This window comes from Paramormyrops kingsleyae, chromosome 20 (assembly GCF_048594095.1).
Source record: "Paramormyrops kingsleyae isolate MSU_618 chromosome 20, PKINGS_0.4, whole genome shotgun sequence".
Taxonomy (NCBI): Eukaryota; Metazoa; Chordata; class Actinopteri; order Osteoglossiformes; family Mormyridae; genus Paramormyrops; species Paramormyrops kingsleyae.
In genome coordinates this window covers 10,032,693-10,055,600 of record NC_132816.1, presented here as the reverse complement: position 1 = coordinate 10,055,600, position 22,908 = coordinate 10,032,693, and the positions used below count along the sequence as shown (strand labels likewise).

General features: G+C 44.6%; 1 protein-coding gene across 7 annotated transcripts in view; it reads left to right on the top strand.

Annotated features, from left to right (window-relative positions):
• LOC111852384 (CSC1-like protein 2) overlaps positions 1–22,908 on the top strand; it is a 52,539-nt gene that overhangs the window by 11,162 nt on the left and 18,469 nt on the right. For 4 of the 7 annotated variants that reach the window (XM_072703712.1, XM_072703711.1, XM_072703714.1 and 1 more), the window contains exons 2-12: positions 8,934–9,139; positions 10,228–10,307; positions 12,587–12,625; positions 15,121–15,211; positions 15,740–15,777; positions 16,365–16,507; positions 17,385–17,436; positions 17,605–17,713; positions 18,158–18,228; positions 18,893–18,973; positions 22,062–22,185. In XM_072703712.1, coding sequence (XP_072559813.1) covers positions 8,975–9,139; positions 10,228–10,307; positions 12,587–12,625; positions 15,121–15,211; positions 15,740–15,777; positions 16,365–16,507; positions 17,385–17,436; positions 17,605–17,713; positions 18,158–18,228; positions 18,893–18,973; positions 22,062–22,185 — 993 coding nt within the window. In that variant the 5' untranslated portion in view covers positions 8,934–8,974. Of the gene's footprint in view, positions 1–3,632; positions 3,777–3,822; positions 3,893–8,933; positions 9,140–10,227; positions 10,308–12,586; positions 12,626–15,120; positions 15,212–15,739; positions 15,778–16,364; positions 16,508–17,384; positions 17,437–17,604; positions 17,714–18,157; positions 18,229–18,892; positions 18,974–22,061; positions 22,186–22,908 lie in introns of those variants that run through there. The other 3 variants (XM_072703713.1, XM_072703710.1, XM_072703709.1) reach the window with 3 other exon arrangements.

The window sequence follows — 22,908 nt, the reverse complement described above, 5'->3', positions numbered from 1 at the left end:
TACATTAATTAGAAGCTGCTGTTTCTTCAGTTTCTCCTTGATAATGGATACTTGGTTCTATAATGCCGACCCGGAGAAGGCGCCCCGCACTTTCCCTTGGGATTAGGAGGCTTCTTCCTGTCCATTGGTGAGGATCCATTTGTCAGCAGTGTCCTACCAAAGTCCGTGTCTCTGGCTGCCATTCAGAAGGACCTATAGATAGACTATAACCTTCTCTACCTTCCATATCCTTCGTATTTCCATGTATCTCTTTGATATGGAATGTTTTTGCATTCGCCGTGTCTGTATTGTTATGGAAAACGTTCATGTCTTCGAAATTAGAAGGAATACTTTAATTGGCAATCCAAATTATGTCAGCAGAAATGTGTTTTCTGGGTGATTGGCAGATGTTCAGGGCACAGCCTCAAAACGCTGTAACATACATACAAGATCATGGTTATTAGCTTTTGACACAGTAAATCAAACCTGTTCCAAAAACTTTAATGATGAACAAAACTTTCTGAGTCAGTGTGTAAACATGATTGACACAAGGTGAGATCATATTTATTTTTAAACCTGCAACAAGTTCAGACGAAAAATATGGACTTGGTGTGCAATGGCCTGAATACATTAAAAAATTACAGTCACAGTGCATTGTACTGTATTCATTATTTGTATTATATTAGCTCAATAATCAAATCAAATATGAAATTGTGTGCAATAGGTTAATAGTTTTGCTAATCAGTATAAATATTTCTGTATATATAACTTGCCTGTATTTATTACTTGCTAAGAAATAAAATACACAGTCTGTGTACCTTGGAATATTTGTAATTTTTTGAGGAACCATGCAGATTTTGGAATTTTTGGGAAAATGTTGATCCACTTCTTGACCAGGATGGGAATGCGAGATTAAAGTCAGCCACTATGAGGAGGATTTAACCTTGTTTGGTTTAGTTGGCCACAAACTGTTTATCTTACTGTTTGGATGTGATTTTTTTTCTCACTTGTGTTGATCTGTATCATTTTATAGAGATTGGTATAAAAATGAGTGATGTATAAAGGGATCCCCACGTTGAGGCCAAGCCTTTTGTATTCTGGGTGTTGAATGACTGAGGTCACTGGGTTATTAAGGGAAACCTGTTGAGTAAGACTAGAAGATTAGCACAAAGTTCACAGTGTGAATTTGCTCCCATCCTTAAATGAAAAGCATCCCTCCATCTCTCCATCCCTCCGTTCCTCCATCCATCTATTCTAGAGGATCTGTGTTTCCTGGCAGCCTGTGTACTGAAGCAGGGGACACCCTGGACGGGATGCCAGTGCTGAAGCGCATTTACTCTGCAGACGTGCCTCTGAAGCCGTGTTTGATGTCATCCTCCTGAATGAATTACACCGCAGCCACCGCTGCTCTCCTTCACGCTTGCACATGGTCATGGTGGTGATCTGAAGGCTCTCTCTAGCCCGGGGGGGGGGGGGGGGGGGGGTGTATGGCTGTATGGCTGTGCAGGTTGCAGTGGCGTGCCTGTCATTGGGACGTGGCCGCTTCGCATCACAGGCTTGACATTAGGCTGTCGGGTCTTTCGGCCCCTTAACCCCCATCATAACGTTGTAAGTTATTATATTAACCATCATCATTTTTTTCTCTCTTTCTAATTTCTGGACTTCCATCCATTAGGAGGGAAATAACCATCACAGCACCCTAAATAAAAAAGTTATCAGTGTAACCTCACCCTCCAAGGTTCAAATCCTGCCCCCCCACCCCGTGTGGGTATGGGTGTGGCTTTTGCATATCCTGCCCCCCCCCCCCACTCCATCTGCATGTTCTCCCTGTTTTGCACGGATTTCCTGCGGGTTGCCTCCTTGCAGTCTGGCCCACTTCTTGTGTCCATGAGTATGAGCTCTGTGATGGGCCGGCATCCTCTCCGGAATGTTCCCTGGCCTTGGGGGTTTGTGCTTCCTGCCTGGCACCACGGCCCTGTTTAGCAGAGCCAGTTACAGAAGATGGATATATGGATGGACAATAGCTGTTTTATTGAATATATCAAAAAGGCTCTCAGGAAGTGTAACACATCCTCCTCCAAAACCTTGCGTACAGATGTACACCCAGAACAAATGTCATTCAATATGTTAGTTGTTTTTTTTTAGATCTCACCAGAGTTTTGGTAGAAGTATATGTTTCTGCAGGCTGGAGTGCTGAGCGTATCAGAGAGTGGGCGTGTCGAAAAGTCTGTGGGCCTGTTGAGTGTGGTGAACTGGGAGGAACCATGAATATACCTTAATTTGTACTTTCTGGAAGTATGACAGTAAGTGTAAACAAACATGGGATGCGTCTTATGCTATATGAACAAGTATGAAACAGATTATAACACATATCTTCATTATAGATATGTGTTAATCATAGTCATTGCCTGACCTATATGTCTGGTGAATGTCTGTTTTTTCTGAAATAATGACAAGATTTTTGGTCAAACAGAAATAATCTTTTTGCATCCCTGCTCTATTGCACATGTCCACCATTCGATATGCCCTCTACTCTGTCCTACAGAGACTCGTGTCTCTTTTGATTTCAGTCCCCTGAACTGAAACTCTGTTCATCCATTTTCCCCGGTTTCAGGAGACACGTTCAGAGATGTCGCAGCAGATAATGTTGTGGATGACGCTCGAGTGGGCAGGAAGTGACATCGCATTTGCTGAGTGATGGCACGCAGCTTGAGAAATTAAACTGCTAATTTTTATCCAAACCTGGTCTGTCATGGATTGTGATTGGCTATAATTATACGGTTTATCTGCTTAATGCTTAGTTATCGGTATGCTGAGATATTTTTATAGGGAGTGTCCTGCAGCAATGGCATGAGATTTAGTGCAGTTGATATATGGTTACTTTGGATTGGAGTTGGACTGAATATTGCATGTGGTAATTTTTCATATGTTTATATGATAAAGCTGTTTTTAAGAAATACTTAAAGGCTGTGAATTCAGACTTTAAAATGACGTTATTAAAGTGATTTTCCAGAATGTTGTGTTTAATTATTAGTCAATTTTTCCCTCTCTTACTGTGCCTGTGTCAGTCCGGGGAGGAGTGTGTGTGTGTGTGTATGTGTGTGTGTGTTTGTGTGTGTATGTATGTGTGTCTGTGCGTGTGTGTTTCTGTGTATATATGTGTGGGTTTGTGTTTGTGTGTGTGTGTGTTTGTGTGTGTTTTGTATATGTACGTGTGTGTGTGTGTGTGTGTGTGTGTGTATGTGTTTGCTTGTGCTTGCGTGCCGACATGCCCTGCCTTTCACGCCTCCTTGCTTGATCCCCTGGCCCTCACCTGACCCCCCGATGGCCTGAGAGGCATTTTGCCATCCCTCTCTATGCTCAAACCCTGACCAGCAGCGTGGCCCCGCCCTGTTTCAGCCGGCATGTCCCCAGAGAGGCTCGTCTGGTGTGATGAGCTGGGCAGATATTACCTTCCTGCGGGCAGAGCGAGTGACTTTTTAAGATTAAGCCAAAAACTTTTTTGGTTTCAGAGAAGCAGTATAAATTTTAAATGAATGTACCTGATACCGGAGCCTGCGGCCGTCCTGCCGATGGATCTGCGCCGTCTTGTGTTACGCCGGGCTGCTAGTCCTCTCCCTGAGACAAGCTGACCTTCTTTTTCATTTTTGGGAACCTCAGCATCTGTGTCGTCATCTTCTGGGGGATTTTCCTGCAATTATCAAAAGTTAGGACAAAGACGAGCGATGCAGGCTGGTCATCATCGGGGATGATCGTCCCTTAAGAAACAGGAGACGTAGGAGGCTGTAACAACAGAGGTAACTCGAGGAGGAGGCTTGTGTTTCACCTGGCTGCCTGCGGCTTTGCCAGTGCTCAGCGTTACGAGATGGGGCTTATTTTAATGTACGCGCAGTGCTAAGTACCATGTGCCATGGTAAGTAGGGTTGGGGGCTGTATAGACATTTGTTAATTCCTTGTATGTACAAGAAAACTATTCAGCGAGCGGCAGTGAATGGAGGCTGACAGTCCGCCAGCAGCAGTTATGGGTAAAGCTTCTCTGCTTGTTTATTTGGGCTTTTAGCGCTTTGGCGGCAAAGCGAGCGTCTTTTAGGGACGGACATCGATTTCCGTGTTCAGTGGGATTAAGCGCTATCTGCCAGACGGAGTGTTGCATTAATATCAGATGTATTATTAGGTATGAGGTGCTGTTGAGGTTTTCTAGCACGATGACTGGAATTTTCCAGACCTGTTGGTCTGATTCAGGTTATTTTTACTCAGCATGGGTAAGGTGGAGTAGAAAGAGAGGGAGGGAGGGTGGGGGTGGGGGGTCCGTGACTCGATTAAAGCCCCCACGCTACATATTCATGAAGCTGCTTATAGAAGGCGAGTCGGATTTTAATAATTAGCTATTTACGGACAAAATAAACACAGATACGTTTACAGATGATGGCCAGACGGTGCTGAGGGTCCCCACACTGGGTTTGTCCTGATCTGGGTTTTTTGCGCATTATGTAAAGAAAGATAGCTGTGAGGTATTTGGATATTTAGAGATTTAATTTTGCATTTTAGTGTACAGCCTAGGCATAACCAGTAAAAACAAGGTGCGAGGTGTTAAAAAGCTGCATGTGTGTGGGAGGTGAGTGGCAGCGTGTCGGTCCTGCAGGGTGAAGACGTTCGGCAGGCCGAGGTCCATCGGGCCTGAGCTGCTGCTGGCATGTTGGCCCGCGATGGCTGCCGTCCTTCAGAAGAGCCGCTGACCCGCCGGAGGGCAAGACGCCTCTCTTGGCATTTACGTTATTACTTTCTGTTATTCTGGTAATTTAATCTAGTAATTATTTACCAGTTCCATAAGCTATAAACCTTTGAAATTAATTAGCGTAATAGTTCATTTATTTAATTATGCAAAATGCATACTTGTAGGATAATCTGTCCAAGAATTGGGGTAACAGCATGTATTATGTAGCTTTGTAATAACTGTAGCAATTACAATGATTATCATCATTATTATTATTATTATTAATAATAATAATAATAATAAGAAGAAGAAGAAGAAGAAGAAGAATAAATATTATCATCAATAATAATTATTATAATAAATATAATTGTTAATAATAATAATAATAATAATAATAAGAAGAAGAAGAAGAAGAAGAAGAAGAATGGGCATCATCCTCATAATAAATATAATTGTTAATAATAATAATAATAATCATAATAATAATACTAATAATAAGAATGGTCATCATCCTCATAATATGAAGAGTCAGACATGCCCTTGCTGAGCCTTACGAAGCCTATTTCTAATGTACTGCTGGCTACTTACATTTTATGGAAAATTTCAACGTTGGTCGCAGTTTGTTTGTTTATCGCCCTTGAATGTCAGGCTGAAAAGTGATTCTTCTTTTCTGAGGAGAACTTCACTTTATAAATCACATAACACAGGCTGCTATTGTCAGCCAGCGATGCTCTGGCACGAAGTATGATGACTGAATGAATGAATGAATGTACAATGGCATTCCTAAGAGAGTTCTTTTATTCAGACTGCAACTTTGAATGTATAGGTGCAATTATACAAAAGCATGACTGTCCATGCATCCGATTTCAGAGTCTGCTTGGCCAGTGTGGCGTGATTGTGACCCCGAGCGCAGAGCAGCCGACCCGCCGGTCCAGCCTTTCTGTCAGCTCCTCACTGGCTCTTAATGGCACTATGCACTTTTAGTAAGTGCCTGCAATCATGCAGCCTCTATGTGCACGATTATTTTTCTGTGTTTTAAATGACTACCGGCCACGTCACACACTTTTTTTATTTATTCCTTTTTCCATCACTGCTTATACAGCACTAGGTTGTGGTGCATTGCTGGAGACACATACGCACACACACACACGTTTGTATTCGTATCTTTGTGGGGACTGCTCATTCATTTCTATCGGGGGAAAAACTCTAATCCCAACAATGACAACCTTAACCCCTACCCAGCTCTAATGTTCCTAATGTTTACCATAAGTAACCAAATAAAACACAGGATTTTTGACATTTTTAGTTTTTTGATTGCAGTCAGATTTTTCTAAAATTTAATTTCCCCCTATGGGGTTTGAGAACGGTCAAAATAACTGTTTTTTTATCACATTGTGGGGACATTTGGAGACCTGGGAGACGCCTGACAGACACAGATGTAAACGGTGAAAGCTGTCTGCTTGTGATCTGAACACCCAAGACGCTTTTAAAACAGCGTGTGAACAAGCCCACAATTATATAGTAAGGAAGTGAGTGTGTTATCATGTTAATGAAAGATGACTTCTTAAATTTCCGAAGAAAACTTGACTACTAGTTTTTATAAAATACCATAATGCAAAGTTGACCCAATAACAGCTTGTTGTAGGTCCCACTGGAAAACGTCATGTTCAGTCACATTCAAGGATTTGGTCGCTGGCTGGCTGATTTGCTTATCCTGCCATAGTAAGATCATCCTCAGTGTGAGTTCACTCTCAGACACACTTGTCCTGGGAAAGTCTGTCTGTCTGTGTGTCCCACCTTCAAAGTGTGCAGCAAAATGTTCTAGGCTGAAATTAGGTAGCTGACGAACATCGTCGCGCCTGTTTAATCAAACCCAGACGGGAGAGATGTTATGTTGTTGGAGACATGACATCCTTTTTCAGAACCCCTAGTCCCAGTCTTTTAAATGCTTAGGAACAGAAGAAGAGACTGGGTATTTTAGGGAAGAATGAGACTGTGGAAAAGAAGGATGATGGAAACAAATGAGTGCGAGAGGAATGTTGTGTCTTTAGCCTTGCAGAGGATTACTTGTGTTAGAGAGGAAGGAGTGCTTTGGGGGAAGAGAATTAGCACACTATTGTTCAGCTTTCCTGCCTCACTGAACATTACAGGATGGTGCGGACAAAAATAATACAGGCATTCTTTCGGTGAATTAAATATGTTAATAAAGGGATTTGTACATTAGTTCGTTTAAGGAGGGGATTTCTCACATCTTTCTTTGCTTGGTAACCGAACGCCGGTCTTTCAGCTCATTTTGTCACCCGGCTTCTCGGATGTGCATTTTGCGCGCATTTATTCTATAGCTATAATTTAATCTAGAGTGAATAATAATTATGAAGATACTAAAATTCTCAACTTCCACGCACAGTTTTTGACCAATTCAGCCATGTCTCTTAACACTTTGATATTTTGCTTTACTAAGCATCTTTTGGCTGTTTTACCAATAATTGCATTTTTTATGCTAGAATTTGAACAGAAGTAAGGATGGTGCAAACCAAATAAGTACAGTTAATCAGCAAATAATGCCGGCCACAAAAAAAACAAATTCTACTAAAATTCATGTCCTGGAACCATTTTTTCCCACCACTGGACGGTGGATCAAATTCCAGAACAATCCTGGAGAATCCTGGGGCAATAGCGACCCTATCTGTGACCTGCATGGATAGGAAAACCTCATTCTGTTATTTACGGGAACATTTGTGGATTCTCACTATGGTTAAAAAAATGAGGATCCTCATCCGGGAAAATTCTGAGTCCTCCTGAGCCACTGATTCCACAGCAGGCAGAGACAGGGCAAGTCCCCCCCCCCACAATGGACACTTGCAGGTATAAATTTAGCATCAGTGAAAGCTTGGTTTTCTTTACCTTCGTTGCTCCTGCTTTTTTGTATCTGGTTGAATTTACTGGTGCATTGATGTGCCGTGTCACCCTTCTACAGCTGAATGTGTGCAGTGGGGACAGTGAGCCCCCGGCAGCCTGCCGCCAGTGCTGTCCAGCACAGCGTGGGGTCTCCTCACTCCACTGCCGCCTCTGTGATGTCGGCTTAACGAGACTGTTAGGCTCCCCTCATGTCATGAGGTGCTAGGGATGTGCAGAAGGTCTTAGTGCCCTAATGGGCACAGACAGCCAGGCCGAGCCTGCAGTAAACCGTGTTTCAGTGGCTGTGTGCTGTTGTGCTTTTGCTGGGAACTGTGGATTCCACTGGTCCTGGATTCTGCAGAAGTGGTTGGCTCAGGGGGACTTGGTGACTGCGTGTAGCACTGTAGCTGCACATCTCCACCGTTTGGGGTTCGAATCCCACTCCTGCTGATTGAAGTTCATACATTTTGTCTGCTTTCCTCACACCGGCCAGACACTTGCTGTTATGCTAATTCGTGCCAGTGTGTGCATGTATGTGCCCTGTGATGGACTGGCATCCCGTCCAGGGTGATCCCACCCTGTGCCCTTTGCTGCCAGGGTCAGGCTCCAGGCCTCTCTAGTCACACTCACCAGGATAAGCAAGTAGACATTTGCTATTATTTGCTGTTGTTCAGTCTTTTCCATTTTTTTAAAACACATGCATGGTAAAAAAATGGCGACGTCACCTGATGTCACCAAGACTGCTGTACTGTGTAGCTCTGCCTCTGTCTCCGGCCTTCAGTAAGACCCCCCAGCCAGTGGGGTGGGGTTAATCGACATGATCCTTATCTGAGTTTATAATTATAATTTTATGTGCAGTGCTGATGTGGTCAACTTAACAGGATGAAAGTTCATTATAAATTAATAGATTCTTTAATTAAATAATGCTTATTTTGTCTTTCTAGGGATTTTAATGCATTTAAAGTGCCTTGTTGAGCTCTCAGTGTTAGTGTAAGTTTTTTTTTTGTTTTTTTGGAGGTTCACCAATGTATTAGTGCAGGGCTCTTCAACTCTGGACCTCGATTCCAAATCCAGGCCGTGTTTTCAGTTCCCCCAGGTAGTTGTTTAATAATTACTGATTCTGATTGGTCAGAGGCTTCACACCTGACTGACAGGTAAAGGCAGGCTGGAAAACCAGCAGTGCTCGGACCTCGAGGACCGTGAGTTGAATAACCCTGTATTAGTGACTTCTATCAAATGACCTGCTTCAGCTGGGTTAGGGCTCATTTTGCTGAATCTCTCGCATGAAGGTTGAACACATTACCTTGGCACTGATGGCTGCGATCCCGGCTTCTCTCCACAGATGGTAAGCGCCTGGACGTGACGCTTCTCCTCGTGCTGATCATGATGACGAGCGTGTTTGGTGCACGGGCCTGCACGGCCCCCAATAACTGCTCCATCATCTCCAAGGACTACTGCTACTCGGCCCGAATCCGCAGCACCGTACTGCAGGGCCTGCCCTTCGGGGGGGTGCCCACTGTCCTCGCCCTGGACTTCATGTGCTTTCTGGTAAGCTGGCGGCCTCCTGGGCTGGGGGTCGTGTGGGGGGGGGATGCCGAGTCACCAGAGGAACCAGAGTACTGTTGCGGGATTTTTTTTTTTTTTAGTTTTTGTTCTCTGCTGGTCCTTTTTTTTTTTTTTTTTTTTAAATTTTTGAAGCAGGTGACATTAATAGACAGCTGGCATCAGATTTTCATGGCTGCAGTTGACTGCTAATGCTCACAGAGTCACAGACCATAAAGCAGTGTTGTGTAAATGATGACGGTGGTAACTTTACTGAGGTCTTTCAGGGTAAACAGGCAAAGCTTCATGCACAGCTATAAAATGATAGCTCCAAAAATGTCATCAAGTGTATTAAACCATCATAGGCTTAGTTGGTAATGTTTTTGTTGAGCAGCCACTTAACCCGTTAATGATTAAGCGGGCATGCAGACATACTTTTGTTGCAGTGTCTCTTTTTGCCTGGTGGTTAGATTCCCCAAGGCTCCAAAAGCTCTCAACATTACATTACAACAATACTAATAGTTAAAAAAAAATAAAAATCACTCAAGCAGTAAAACAGGATAAATGACAAACTTGGTGTCTGTTTTTGTAGGCAGGGTTAGATTTCACAGGAGAGGCTAATATGGAGCCGGTAAATCTGGATTAGCCAACTCGTTTCATTAACTCAGATATTGTTCTGCTTCCAGCTTGACTTGATGTGTTTCAGTTGTTGAGTAAGCGTTCAGAATCATGTACTGCCGTCAACTGGAACGACAATGAAATAAAATTTTGTAACATGAGCAAACTATAAAACAAACTAATGGACAAATTAATAAATACAATGTAAGAGTCTTTCTTTTTGTGAATCCTGCCCATGAGATTTCAGCCATTTCAGTAACCGCACGACACGCCTTGTCCCTAGGAATACCTTTAGGTGCTGCAGCACAAAAACATCAGGATTCAAAATTTGTATTCATCATGTTGAAGGTAGCAGCCAATCAGAGGGATGGGATTCTCATTTTACAACAGAAGTGTTGTTTTTAATGTAATCCCGCTGTGTTAATCCGGTGTTTGGGATAGTGCGTGATCTCGCCGTTCACCTTGCTGCCCTTCAGGTCCTTCTCTTTGTGTTCTCCATTCTGCGGAAAGTGGCCTGGGATTATGGACGCTTGGCGCTAGTGACAGACTCAGACAGGTAAGAGTACCGACGCTCGCACTTCACCATCTGAGTTTTCCTGTGGAGCTTCTGGCTTTAAAAGTCCTTGTGGTGACTCTTCAGTGTAGATTCACAAATGGGAGTTCACAGATGGGTGTGTTGATGGGTGGATGTGTGAATAATTCATATACTTCTCCAGCAGGAAACCTTCACTGGAACTAATGTATATTTTTCATTCTTGTTTTTCAGACCTAATGTCCTAAATGTCTGTGTATAAACTGTTAGAAGTTGATTCGCCGAGCCTCTATTTCTATGTTTTCTAGACTTTAATATGTGCTAACGTTAACCTCTACAGTTTCCAGGTCCCTGCATTCCAAGGTCTTCTAGACTTGAATGTATAGAACATGGGGCGAGTCTCTCTCCGCATCATAAATCTCGGTCTCCTTCGTGGCGCAGTGACAGTCACGGCTATCCTGTCATTACTGTATGAATCCATCCGTGTGAAACAGCTTTGCTGGAAGGTGAAGGATCCGTTCAGACTCCATGTAGACTCCGCGTCAGGGTGGGCAGTGAGCAGACCGCTGAACCCCCCCCCCCCCCACCTTCACACTGCTTTTAGCCTGCAGGGTTTGCGAATTCAGCTTCGGCTTCATCGCCCATCTCGGGAAATCCTTTGAGGAAGTGCAGGACAGAGGGTCCTGGTTCCCGAGTGCTGATAGAGACAAACCGATGGCCTTTTCCTTATCTCGTACTGACAGTCCATGATAAATGCAAGATTTTTATTATTAGCTGATATAGGATCTCTATGACAGTACTTGGGTTATTTGGCAGTATTGAGTGTTCCTCTGGTAAACTGGCTAATATAGCAAGAAATGAAGCACATGCTTCGTATTATGGCATGGTGGTGCCCCCTTGCTTCCCTGAGGCTTCAGAGTTGCCTTAAGGCCGCCAAACTGTTAGAGCCAATCAGAGCTTTGCTTGAGCCAATCAGAGCTTTGCTTGAGCCAATCAGAGCTTTGGTTGACCATGTGACTTCCAGGATTTCTTGGGCCTTCAGGTCTGCAGCCAGCGTTTGCTGTACAGGATCTAATGCTGCCATGCAGCTGTAGAATTTAAATAAAGTTCAGAAATAATATTTGCCACTTCACTGATATATTTTTCCTAATATTAATATTATATTATTCTGAAAAATGTTCTACAGAACACATAATTCTAGTGTCCAGTTATCATACAACAGCTGGCATGCTTTGATATGGATATACCACTTTAATGTGGTCTCTTGATTAACAGAAGTAGCTTAAATCAGTTTTGCATATTCTACTTAAGTATGATATGATTTGCAGAAGCAAATCATCCCCCTTAGAATAAATATCATTTGTAAAAATGTAGCATTGTTCTTCTTAACAGTAGACTGCATGGTCTGTAGGTTGTGTAGCAGCCTTGTCAGGTAAATATGTCTCTCATCCTTCACCTCCACAAATGAGATGTTCTGCTGCTGAAATTCTGATATTAACATATTGGACCCTAAGAGGGTATATCTGTATGTCTGAGTCCCCCCCCCCCCCAGCACATGCCCCTCCGTAATCTCTGTTATCTGCTTCCCATCTGCCCCCCCTACCAGCCACCCATTCCAGGAGTTGATTGCTCTTCCTTCCTTGAGTCATTGTGTAAGCAGGGGGGTGGGAAGTATGTGTGGAGGGGTGTGCTTCAGACTGCCCTTTCACGCCCCCCCCATGCCCTCGGAGGCCACTCTCAGCTGTCACTACCCGCTCCACACTGAAGAGCACAGAGCCCCCTCTCTTCTACAGTAGGTGGCGATGTCACAGATGGTCACCCTGTCATCAGACGATGGCTCCTTTGTGTTCCTGCACTGTTGTTCGCTCTCTGTCTCCCTCTCTCTCTCTCTCTCTCTCTCTCCATCTCCCTCTCTCTTTCTCTCCATCTCCCTCCCTCGTGCTCTCTTTCTTTTTCTCTGGCAGGATACGGAACGTGAATCACCATGGACACCTTGTCCAGCCGTTAAAATTCTTCTAACACAGAAATGGCTTATTGTCCTCACTATAAATTCTTACACAGCGTAATATCTTGTGCTCCTTTTGGCTTCTCTTGGGGTCATTTGTTTTTGCAAGGTGCTTATTAATGGACCACTAATAATGAGGAACAGTGATGTCACCTGACCATGCTTACTGAACACAATCATATTTGCACGTCATAGGTTGTTTACCTTTTTGAAAATAACTCGTTACAGATTTGTTTAGTGACCACAAGCTGACTCATTATTGTATGCTGCTAATTTTTTTCTCGTTTTTCTTCTGAAGACTGAAGAAACTCTTCAGCGGCTTGGACGAGAGGGAATAGTATGTTCTGACTTTTGAATTTGTGTGTCTCCTGCTATGCCGGTTTCACTGCCCACTCTCGCTCATTTTCCCTCTGGTGAATTAACGGCCCTTTTGTGTGGACTTGGGGTTTGACTGTGTGGTGGGGGCTCTCACTGATTTCCTTCAACCTCTGAGCACTTTGCCTGCAGTTCCTGCGACAGCGGTTGAATCCCATTAGGGATTTAAAGTGCATTTCTGCTTTGGTGTTCCCTAAGATGCTTTCACAGTCTGTTCTCTTTGCTGCGCATGCACCTTCTTACCTGTCTGATTTAACCAAAAATGAACAGAACAAGTACAAAGGATTATGAAGCAGTAAACAGGTAATTGGCCGCTGATCTTGGTGCCCTTCTGTGATGCTCAGGGAGGCGCGTAGCACAGAGCTCTGCCCGGATCCCTGTGAGATTGCCAGCCGGAGCCACTTGATTGGGCCTCGCTTTGCACCCCTGCAGAGTCCTGAGGGGTGGATGCTTCTGCTCAAGCAGATATCTAACTATCCAAAAATGAGTCATGCCTGCGAATGACATGGCTCTGATCCTGGGGGGGTTCTGGGTGATCCAGACTGGTGGTATAGCTCTCCCTTTTGGGGGGGGGGGCGGTGGGATGACATGGCCAGTGTGTCACTGGAAACTTTTATTGCAGGTTTGTTGCTTCCGGTACATATGTAACTGTTACAAAATCAAAGTAGTTTTGTGGGGGGAGGCTTAGTTTGTCTGTGGATGGCGTTATGGCCACTGGGGGGCATATTTATCATTGTGGTGATACTAATAGGTACAAACAAAATCAATCGTCCTTATTTACTGATGTGACACATAACAAGCAGAGCGACTGTATTCAGCAAAAGGTTGTCCTGATTCGCTGTGAGTGATCGTGTTTTTAAATAGTTCTGAGACAGCAGACGTACAATATAGTGTTACGGCTGGTGTTTTAGTGATGCCCAAACAGGCTGTCCCTCCCTGGCTAAAGTTAAGTGGGTGTGGGTGTGGAGACAGACATCCGGGGTCACACTGCAGCCCTGCAATGGATGTCTTACTTTCATACTTAAAAAAAATGTTTTTTATGCATTAGTATGTGATTCTGGATAGGTTAGTGCAACTACTAGTTAACTGATAAAATGACAATAAAAGGATGATTAAATGGCTACTGTAAGAATTTGTATCTACTGACTGATTTTTTAAATGCTCTGTATTAATTTTTGTTTTCAGTTCAGATAAAAGTTAATTACAAGTGATTGCAAGCTTATCTACAAGCTTAATATCCTGATTCCTTAATGTCTATTCTCAGATAGTGAACTGACAACCTGATTGATCTTTAAAGCAAAGTTTTTTTTTTTTACCAGATTGAGCTGAGAAACCATGTCTTTTAAACCATCGGACCTGGTGCTAATTACGTTCTGGTCCTGGTACAATCCAGAGACTCCTCCACAATAAGGCTCTCCACAGGGCCCGGGACCCGTTTGTGTCACTTGATAATTCCTTAGAAGTTCCTGCGATTCCTGCAGTGGTCTGTGTGACCCTGGGACTGTCAAAGCTGTACGGATGACAGGTGGATGGTCATGTGCTGAGTAATTAAGGTTTGAAATTGCCAGCTCCATTAAGATGCATACTATAGAGCAGCAGATTAACAGGAGACTATTGAAGAGGCAATGGCTTTTTAAAAATTATTTTATTTTAAACTGCAGCTCTACTTTAGGGGTCTCTGCTTGGTCCACTGACCTGCTTGCAGATGAATATCTGTGCTGCAGTGGACTGGGTGTCATGCTCACAAGGTGCGTTAGGCTTCAAAATGCACAGGTTAATTTGCATATATGTTAAACACCTATCTAAATCAGCCACCAGGGTGCCTACAGATCATCAGTCTATAAATTTGCATCCTTGGCCAAAACCGCAGCAAAAGGACAAAATTAAAATCTGCTCCCAAAGTGAAGATTAACCTGACAGATTGTTCCAGAAAGGCTACCCCAGGGTTGCAGTGCTGTTACAGCTGTACTGGGTTCTACGTGACACGCTGCCCATGTCTCCAGTTGTGATGTAAATAGCAGAGTCGTTCCTTCCGTGCTGATGATGATAAACACGTCTCCGCTGAGCTGCTTAATGACGACTACTGCTGTCCTCTTCTGGCACCTCTGCTCCTTGGGGACATCCGAGCTGGGTGACTCTTAGCCACAGTAATTGCTCTGCTCTCAGTAGACTCCAGTACTCGTGTAGCTCCCAGAGTCCTTGGCTTGCACATTACCCAGTTTTATTGCTCATACATGTGTGAAAGTAAACCAGGTCTTCATAGAGAGCACGGGTCGGCTTCAGCACCCAAAACAACTGTTTAAAACAATTGTGTGTTGAACAGTGGAATTAATTGCACATTAGTCTTAGTGCAATGTACTGTTTTAATAAGCAGGCAGAAGCAGGCTTTGAGAGCAGGCCAGGATAATTGCTTCACACCTGAACGAACTTGTAATGTTATTTTTGTTTTTCTCCTAGTGTGGCATCGGCCCTACATTCGGAAACGCCCGATCGATATGAACGCCTCACCTCTGTTTCCAGCTCTGTTGACTTTGAGCAAAGAGACAACGTAAGCCAGTGAACACAAAAACGGATCTCTTGTCCATGTGGGTCGTAATGGCCCCCCTCCCCCCCCCCTCCAAATCTCACCTGTCAGTCAGAGCTCTCATCCCCAGCTGCTCTGCCAGTGGGACGGGCACCACCTATACACTTATACACAGGGACACAACAGAGGGAAGCTCTCCAGTCAGTGCCTGATCACTTTTGTTTGCAAAGTACTTCCATTCCTTTTTTCTTCCCATCTCATGTGGATTGTTTGGAGAGATTTATTTGTATGCAGATCTAGACAGTGGTGTATGGATAGGTATAGATATTATGCCGAGAGATCTCCTGTGTATTGCTGTTCAGCAGGGGTAAAGGTGAGCGTAGCACACTATGGGTATTACTTATTACAATGGAGTGTGTAGAATTAAGGAAGCATGTGCAGTTCGTTAAGGACCAAGGAAGGCCATCATTTAGTGTCGCTCATTTATACCTTTCCTGGAGAAACCTGCACTAATTCAAACTGAAATTGCTTCTTCTCTTTTCTCGAATTCAGGGCTTCTGCTCTTGGCTGACGGCTATCTTTAGGATAAAGTAAGTATAAAGTCGTAACGTGATTTTGCCGTATGGTCGGGGGGGGGGGGGTCACTGCAGAGCCTGGGATGGCACCTTAACCAGCTCCCTGTAGCTTAATTAGATCAGTGTTTCTCAAACGGGTCCTTGGCGACCCCCCCCCCCAGGGGTCCACGCTCTTGCTCCCGTTTTCAGATACTTTAGACCAGGGGTGTCAAACTCCAGTCCTGGGGGGGCGGAGCCATGCATATTTTTGGGTTTCCCCACATTTAACACACCTGATTGAACTCCTTGTGCTTATTACCACAAAGCTCATAAGCTAAATCATTTATGGTGGAACAGGGGAAGAACTAAGCTACACAGGGCTGCGGCCCCCCAGGGCTGCAGTTTGACACCCCAGCTTTAGACCATCTGAGGGAGCGAAACCGTGGCCCCTCTGTGGTTCGCCGAGGGCTGGGATGAGATGATTGGATAGGAGCATGTGAGTCAGTGTCCACGGCGCCTCCTAGTGGGCAGTATGGATACATGCGAGCTGGACATACTGTAGCTAGGGGAGCCTTGGGGGGGGGGGCATTCTCCCATGAGCCACTGATCCTTCTCCTCCTTAGAGACGAGGAGATCAGAGAGAAATGCGGCGAGGACGCGGTCCACTACCTCTCCTTCCAGAGGCATATCATCGGGCTGCTGGTGGTCGTGGGGGTGCTGTCCGTGGGGATCGTCCTTCCCGTCAACTTCTCCGGAGATCTGCTGGGTAAGAGCGGCCGGGGTATGCAGGGGCAGCACTGAGCTGCCCTCCGCCCGCTACCCCTGGGGCCCTTCGGCACCGATGATGGATGGCTGAACATGCTTTCTGGGCTAAGAACAGCCACACCTGACTCTGCTGGGATTTCGCTCAGCCTTTGATTACAGTTTACTTTTCGTAAATACCTTTTTCATTTCTGGGCACTGTTGGCTCGGAGTGGAGGAATATTTACGTTTACACCGTGTGCCTGTGCTGCATTAATTCCTGCAAGACGTCATTGCTTATATAACGACCCCTAGCGTCCCTCGACTCGGAAATATTCAGCCCCCTCCTGATTTCCTCCAGAACCCAGCTTGTGCTGTCTTCGGCAGTCCCCTCCAGGTTTTTTGAGTGCTTGCGTCAATCTCCTGTTGGCTTATGTAAAGTTCTCCGGTCCGTACTGGGATCTCACGCCCTCACAGGGCAGGGTAATGGGCTCTCTTTCCTGCCGAGAGGCACCTCGGAGTCGAGCACAGCAGACGGATGACGTCTGGCTCCCTGGGGGCTCTTGGCATTTTGTCTTCTCTTTTGGTTTTGTCAAATAGCACAGGTAGACTTTCTTAGCCCTGTTATGCAGGATGTAGTGCATGGCTGTTGCAAGGAGCTGCTTTTCTAGGACTAGAAGGGGCTCTGTTATTTAGATGCAGAGTGATATAACTTTGATGCGGGGGTCAGTTTGAAATGCTCACTACTGAAAATGGACCATCCAGTCAATAGAACTCCTTATGGACCTTATGATAAAATATAGATGTAATTTATAGAACTGAAAAAAATGCTCCAATATTGAGTGTCTTGACAAAACTGTTGAATCATCTCAACTAAGAACTTTTTTTTTTCCTTACATCAGAGAATAATGCCTATAGCTTTGGACGAACTACTATAGCAAACCTAAATTCTGGGTGAGTACGTTGAAAGGTGCATAAAATTAAGGAGTCAAGTGATTGAAATGAAAGTGATATGTACATATGCATATATTTATTTAATCTGTGTGCTTCTGTATGCTGTGTGACTTGGCTTGTGTCTCTTTGGGGGATCAGATGAGGTGACGTTGTGTTTATGCTTAACAGGAATAACCTCCTCTGGCTGCACACCTCATTTGCGTTCATGTACCTCCTGTTGACGGTGTACAGCATGAGAAGACACACCTCCAAGATGCACTACAAAGAGGATGATCTGGTAGGGGCACCTCATGTAGGGAGGGTCAGTGCGTGGGAGGAGGGGCAAGGCCTCCTCGTGTTGGGTAGGCTGGGGGTGTCAGGCTGAGCTCAGCCTGTAGGGTCACCTGGTGTAGGGTAGGCTGGGGCCAACTCGTGTGGGGGAGGGTCAGCTAATGTAAGCTATGGCCACCTCCTGCAGGGTCAGCTCCCCAGGCCAGTGTGTTTCTCCTCATTTGAATTCTAGTTGTAGGTGTATTGTTCTGTGTTTTAGGGGTAGATTGTTCCTGTGTGTAAGTTCCACAAAAGCCTTTTGAGTGCGCCGCTAAATATGAGCCAGATGCTAGTTAATCAATTAATAAGCTGCTGAAGACAGATCAGGGCCGCTGTAGCCTGCTTGTGTTGGCAGCCGCCTCGTTTTTGAGATTAAATTTCCGTGGAGAATCACTTGACTCTCCTCCTGCAGGTGAAACGCACCTTGTTCATAAACGGGATATCGAAGTACGCCGAGGAGAGCCACATAAAACAGCACTTTGAGTAAGTATGCTTGTGTTATTTTCACCCGCTTACATGACGGGGAAGTACGGGACGCTGGGAATGCAGTGGCTAATGATGCTCTCACACTTAGAAATCTGGGGGTTTTTCAGAATGAGTCCATGGGGGTTTTTGTATCTGCAGGGATGTCTAGTATAATGAAAGGCTCTGCTGTGTGGTGCTGCTGTTTCTATGGTATTCTGGAGGGCCCATGTGCATTACTAACAGTACTGACAGTACTAACAGTACTGAATTAATACTGCAACAGTCAGAATCACATCAGAGACAAGCCTAAAAAAACAACACCCAAATTCGGTGATCCAAAGCAATCCGGCAGAGTTTAATGCAGGACCCAAGTGCCAGCAGAATACATTTCCTGGATACTGTTAAATAACCTTTTAGTGATGCCTTAAACTTTACATAATTGGTAAAATATGTTTAATTCGTGGAAACAGTAACTAAAATTTGCCATGCCAGCACCAAGTGAAGTTTTTTTATTGGAGATATTTGGCATGCTGATAATTCAGTAATGAGGAAGTGTCATTTAGGTAAAGCAAAGGAAATTTGATTGGGATCTCAACCTTATGTTTGTGTGTCTGTAACTGGAAACTGTGTGCAGCTGTTTTTCCAAAAGTTTCCATGCTAACACTCTGTTGCTGTGACACAGACAGGCCTATGAGAACTGCACTGTGCTTGAGGCTCGCATCTGCTACAATGTGGCAAAGCTCATGTCCCTAAACACGGAGAGGTAAGATACTCTTTCGCTCATCATCCTTCTTCTGCAGAGTCAGAGAAACGTGTATCTCATGGGCGTTTCCAGTTAGGACAGCACCCCCTAATGGTCTCTTATGACCTAATTATTTGGCCAGTGAAAAACTAGGAAATAGTGCAAAATTGTTCAGGAACATTTTGTTGTAAAAACTCATGGTTTTTGTTTTTCTAACTGGGTTTCAGCAAATTTTTTCATTTTAATTGTCTGCAGTTTGTCAAACATAATAACGAGTTTGTGAGTTTTATCTTCACATCGGTAATAATTTACCTTACTGGCTGATTACTGTTCTACTGTGAGTTTTTTTTTCAACTATAGGGATTATAACAGGTATGTAAAAAGGAAAAAAAATACTGGATCAGTTTTAATGCATTCTGTGTATGCATCATGAAAATGAAAGCGGACTGGAAAATGTGTTAATTAGGTGTCTGTTGTTGACCAAAAGATGAAATATAAAATGTATAGGACAAAACATACAATCTGCTATGCCTTTATTGGGTAGATGCACAAGGCTAGTATAAATATGTAATTAAACAGAGCCAGGCTTAACCGAAGGCAAGATTATGGCAATATGCTATGAGACGAGGTCCCTGCAGGCTGCTTGTGTGTAAACCAGAAACAGCTGCCTGTCAGAGAAGATACAAGTAAGGGGCTGGAGCAGGACAGAGCCGAGGGGGGAGGAGAGGCACGGCTGACAAGAATGGGAGCTAATCATCAAAATGGGGGGCAGTGGACTAGAAATACGACAGAGTGACCTTTAGGGTGACAGAGGAAGGAGTCCTGTGAGGCACGCAATTAAGAGGAGTCTTTAAGGCCGGATTCACGCTACAATACTCCTGAAATCATCAGATCGCTGTACCGCTCACACTGCATGACGCCTGAAGTCGTCAGATCGCTGTACCGCTCACACTGCACGACGCCTGAAGTCGTCAGATCGCTGTACCGCTCACACTGCACGACTCCTGAAGTCGTCAGACCGCTGTACCGCTCACACTGCACGACTCCTGAAGTCGTCAGACCGCTGTATTGCTCACACTGCACGACACCTGAAGTCGTCAGATCGCTGTACCGCTCACACTGCACGACTCCTGAAGTCGTCAGACCGCTGTACCGCTCACACTGCACGACTCTTGAAGTCGTCAGACTGCTGTATTGCTCACACTGCACGACGCCTGAAGTCATCAGATCGCTGTACCGCTCACACTGCACGACTCCTGAAGTCGTCAGACCGCTGTATTGCTCACACTGCACGACTCCTGAAGTCGTCAGATCGCGGTACTGCTCGCACTGCACGACTCCTGAAGTCGTCAGATCGTTGTACCGCTCACACTGCACGACTCCTGAAATCGTCATATCGCTGTACCGCCCACACTGCACGACTCCTGAAGTCGTCAGACCGCTGTATTGCTCACACTGCACGACTCCTGAAGTCGTCAGATCGCGGTACTGCTCGCACTGCACGACTCCTGAAGTCGTCAGATCGTTGTACCGCTCACACTGCACGACTCCTGAAGTTGTCAGATCGCTATACTGCTCACACTGCTCGAGTCCCATGCGGGTTTCTGCGACTCATCATTGACTGCATCAGGTCGCGTCTTTGAACAGATTACACTTGGCGATCTAGCACCGATTTGCCAGCACTGATCGAACACCGATTTACCTCCGAGCTGGGGGTTTTGTCTGCGATCTCCAAAAACTGTTGGCAAGTGGAAAATCAGGGCTAAAATCGTGTAATGTGATCTTGGCTTTAGTGAGGAGGTTCTGATCCCTGAAAAGGACCACTTGGGGCTTAAATTTGTTTGCAGCTGGACGATTTCCTGGCATTGTTGTAAATTGTCCCTAAAAGTAAGACGTCATATTGATGCATTAATATTACTGGCTCCTGTAGTTCAACAAGTGGAGTATTGCACTAAAGTCATGGATTCAAATTCCAAGGGAGCACATGCAAATGGTAACACTTCTTTCTACTGCAAGTCACTCTGGATAAAAGCATCAGCTAACTGTAGTTACTGTGAGTGTTGTTCTGACAAAGCATTTAGCTAGCTATGTAAAGATACACCACCATGCACAGTACAACCGCAGCATGTTATAGTGTTTATTTGAGGATACATCTCCAGTGAAGTGATTGAGGCTAGAAGATATCTGTCATGCTTCCAAGCAGAGCTTTGGGACTGTGTTGCCATGGGTTACTCATGATGCAATATTGTATGCGCTAACAGCTAGTTTCTAATTTTACCACCTGCATCTGCTTAAGCTCTGGCCTCTGTATGTTGTTTGTTTTAGGGGCCTGAATCATGCAGAGGTGCTATTAAATATGTAGGACGTTCTCACCAACCACATTACGCACTGACTCTTTTCTTGTAGTCTGGGAGTAGTAATTATCTTTTGTGCTAAAACGATTGTAACTTGAAACTGTTGGGATATAGTAGCTACATAGGTTAGGAATGTATTCATTCATGTAATTGAATATAAGAGTGTCCTGTGGTGGACTGGTATCCTATCCAGGGTGTTGGCCTGCCTATTGGCCTGCACTACCTGGGATAGGCTCCAGACTAACAGTGACTCATCCTGGATAAGCAGTTATGGAACATGGATGGATGGATGGATAACTGGCACCTCAGTAAGTGTCAAGAAAAAGGGAGCATATCATCAGCCGCTTGTACCGGGGCTTTGAGTCTTCTGGTGACAGTGAGTGTGATTGTCAGCATCTCCCCAATGCTGTCTGCAGCAGCACGGAAGCTCTGCATGGGGAGATGGCAAGAGGCTTGTCAGAATTCGGAAGTTCATTTGGTGTTCAGATCCTGAACTTAACGATGATGTGTCCATATATTAAGGACACAGTAGGCTAGCACTGACATCTCGTAGCTAATCTTCTGCCATTAAAGTTAAATCCCAGTGTTTGCAACATCTCCTTAAAGGAGCGGCTCTTCAGACCTAAATGGAATTTTTTATTTTTAAAATATTTTGTCATTTTTGGCATGACTGGCTGTCTGGTTGTTGAAGATGACGTTGGTGCACAGTGTGATGTTTTAAACTTGTGGGGGGGGGGGGGTTACGTCACCTGCAGAAAGAAGGCAGAGCGAAGCAAGAAGTTCTTCACTGACCTGATGGCCAAGGAGCACGTCCCCACCATGATCAACCCTAAGCCGTGTGGACACCTCTGCTGCTGCATCATCAAGGGATGCGAAGAGGTCTGTGTCCTCTAGGGGGCGCTCAGCGATGAATGGCGGGAGGGGGTGTGACCAAACAGCGCCGTTTCTGCCGTATGCTGACACAGAGGTAGACAGGAATGCCAGGAGACCATCTGCGTAAGGATGGAAAGCAGACCTTCAAAATCGCAGCGTCTCTGCTTGAGACTTCTAATTTCTGAGAGGATTAGGAATATAGTGGCAGGGGAAAAAATATGTCTATCCTACCTGTCCTGGCTGGTTCGGAGTGTGAGTGTGAGTGTGAGTGTGAGTGTGAGTGTGAGTGTGAGTGTGTGTGTGTGTGTGTGTGTGTGTGTGTGTGTATGTGTGTGTGTGTGTGTATGTGTGTGTATATATATATATATATATATATATATATATATATATATATATATATATATATATATATATATATATATATATATAGAGCGTATTCCATTTTGAGGGAAAAAAATAAAGTCAGCGGAAGCATATTGTATTGTGAGGCACCAGCTGTGGAACGGGTCGATGACGTCATCCCCCATGCTGTAGCTAATTCGATTCACGGTTGGAGAAAATTATTGTTTATTGTTGGGTTTTAGGTGTATTGTGTCTTCCCCCTAATATAGTTCATTAGTCCCAGTTGGTTTGTGAGTAGTTCAGTCTTGCTGTGTCTTTTTCCCTTTGTATTGAGTGTGTCGATGTAATGTAAACAGCAATGTGTCCCTCATACCCCTGTATCTATTT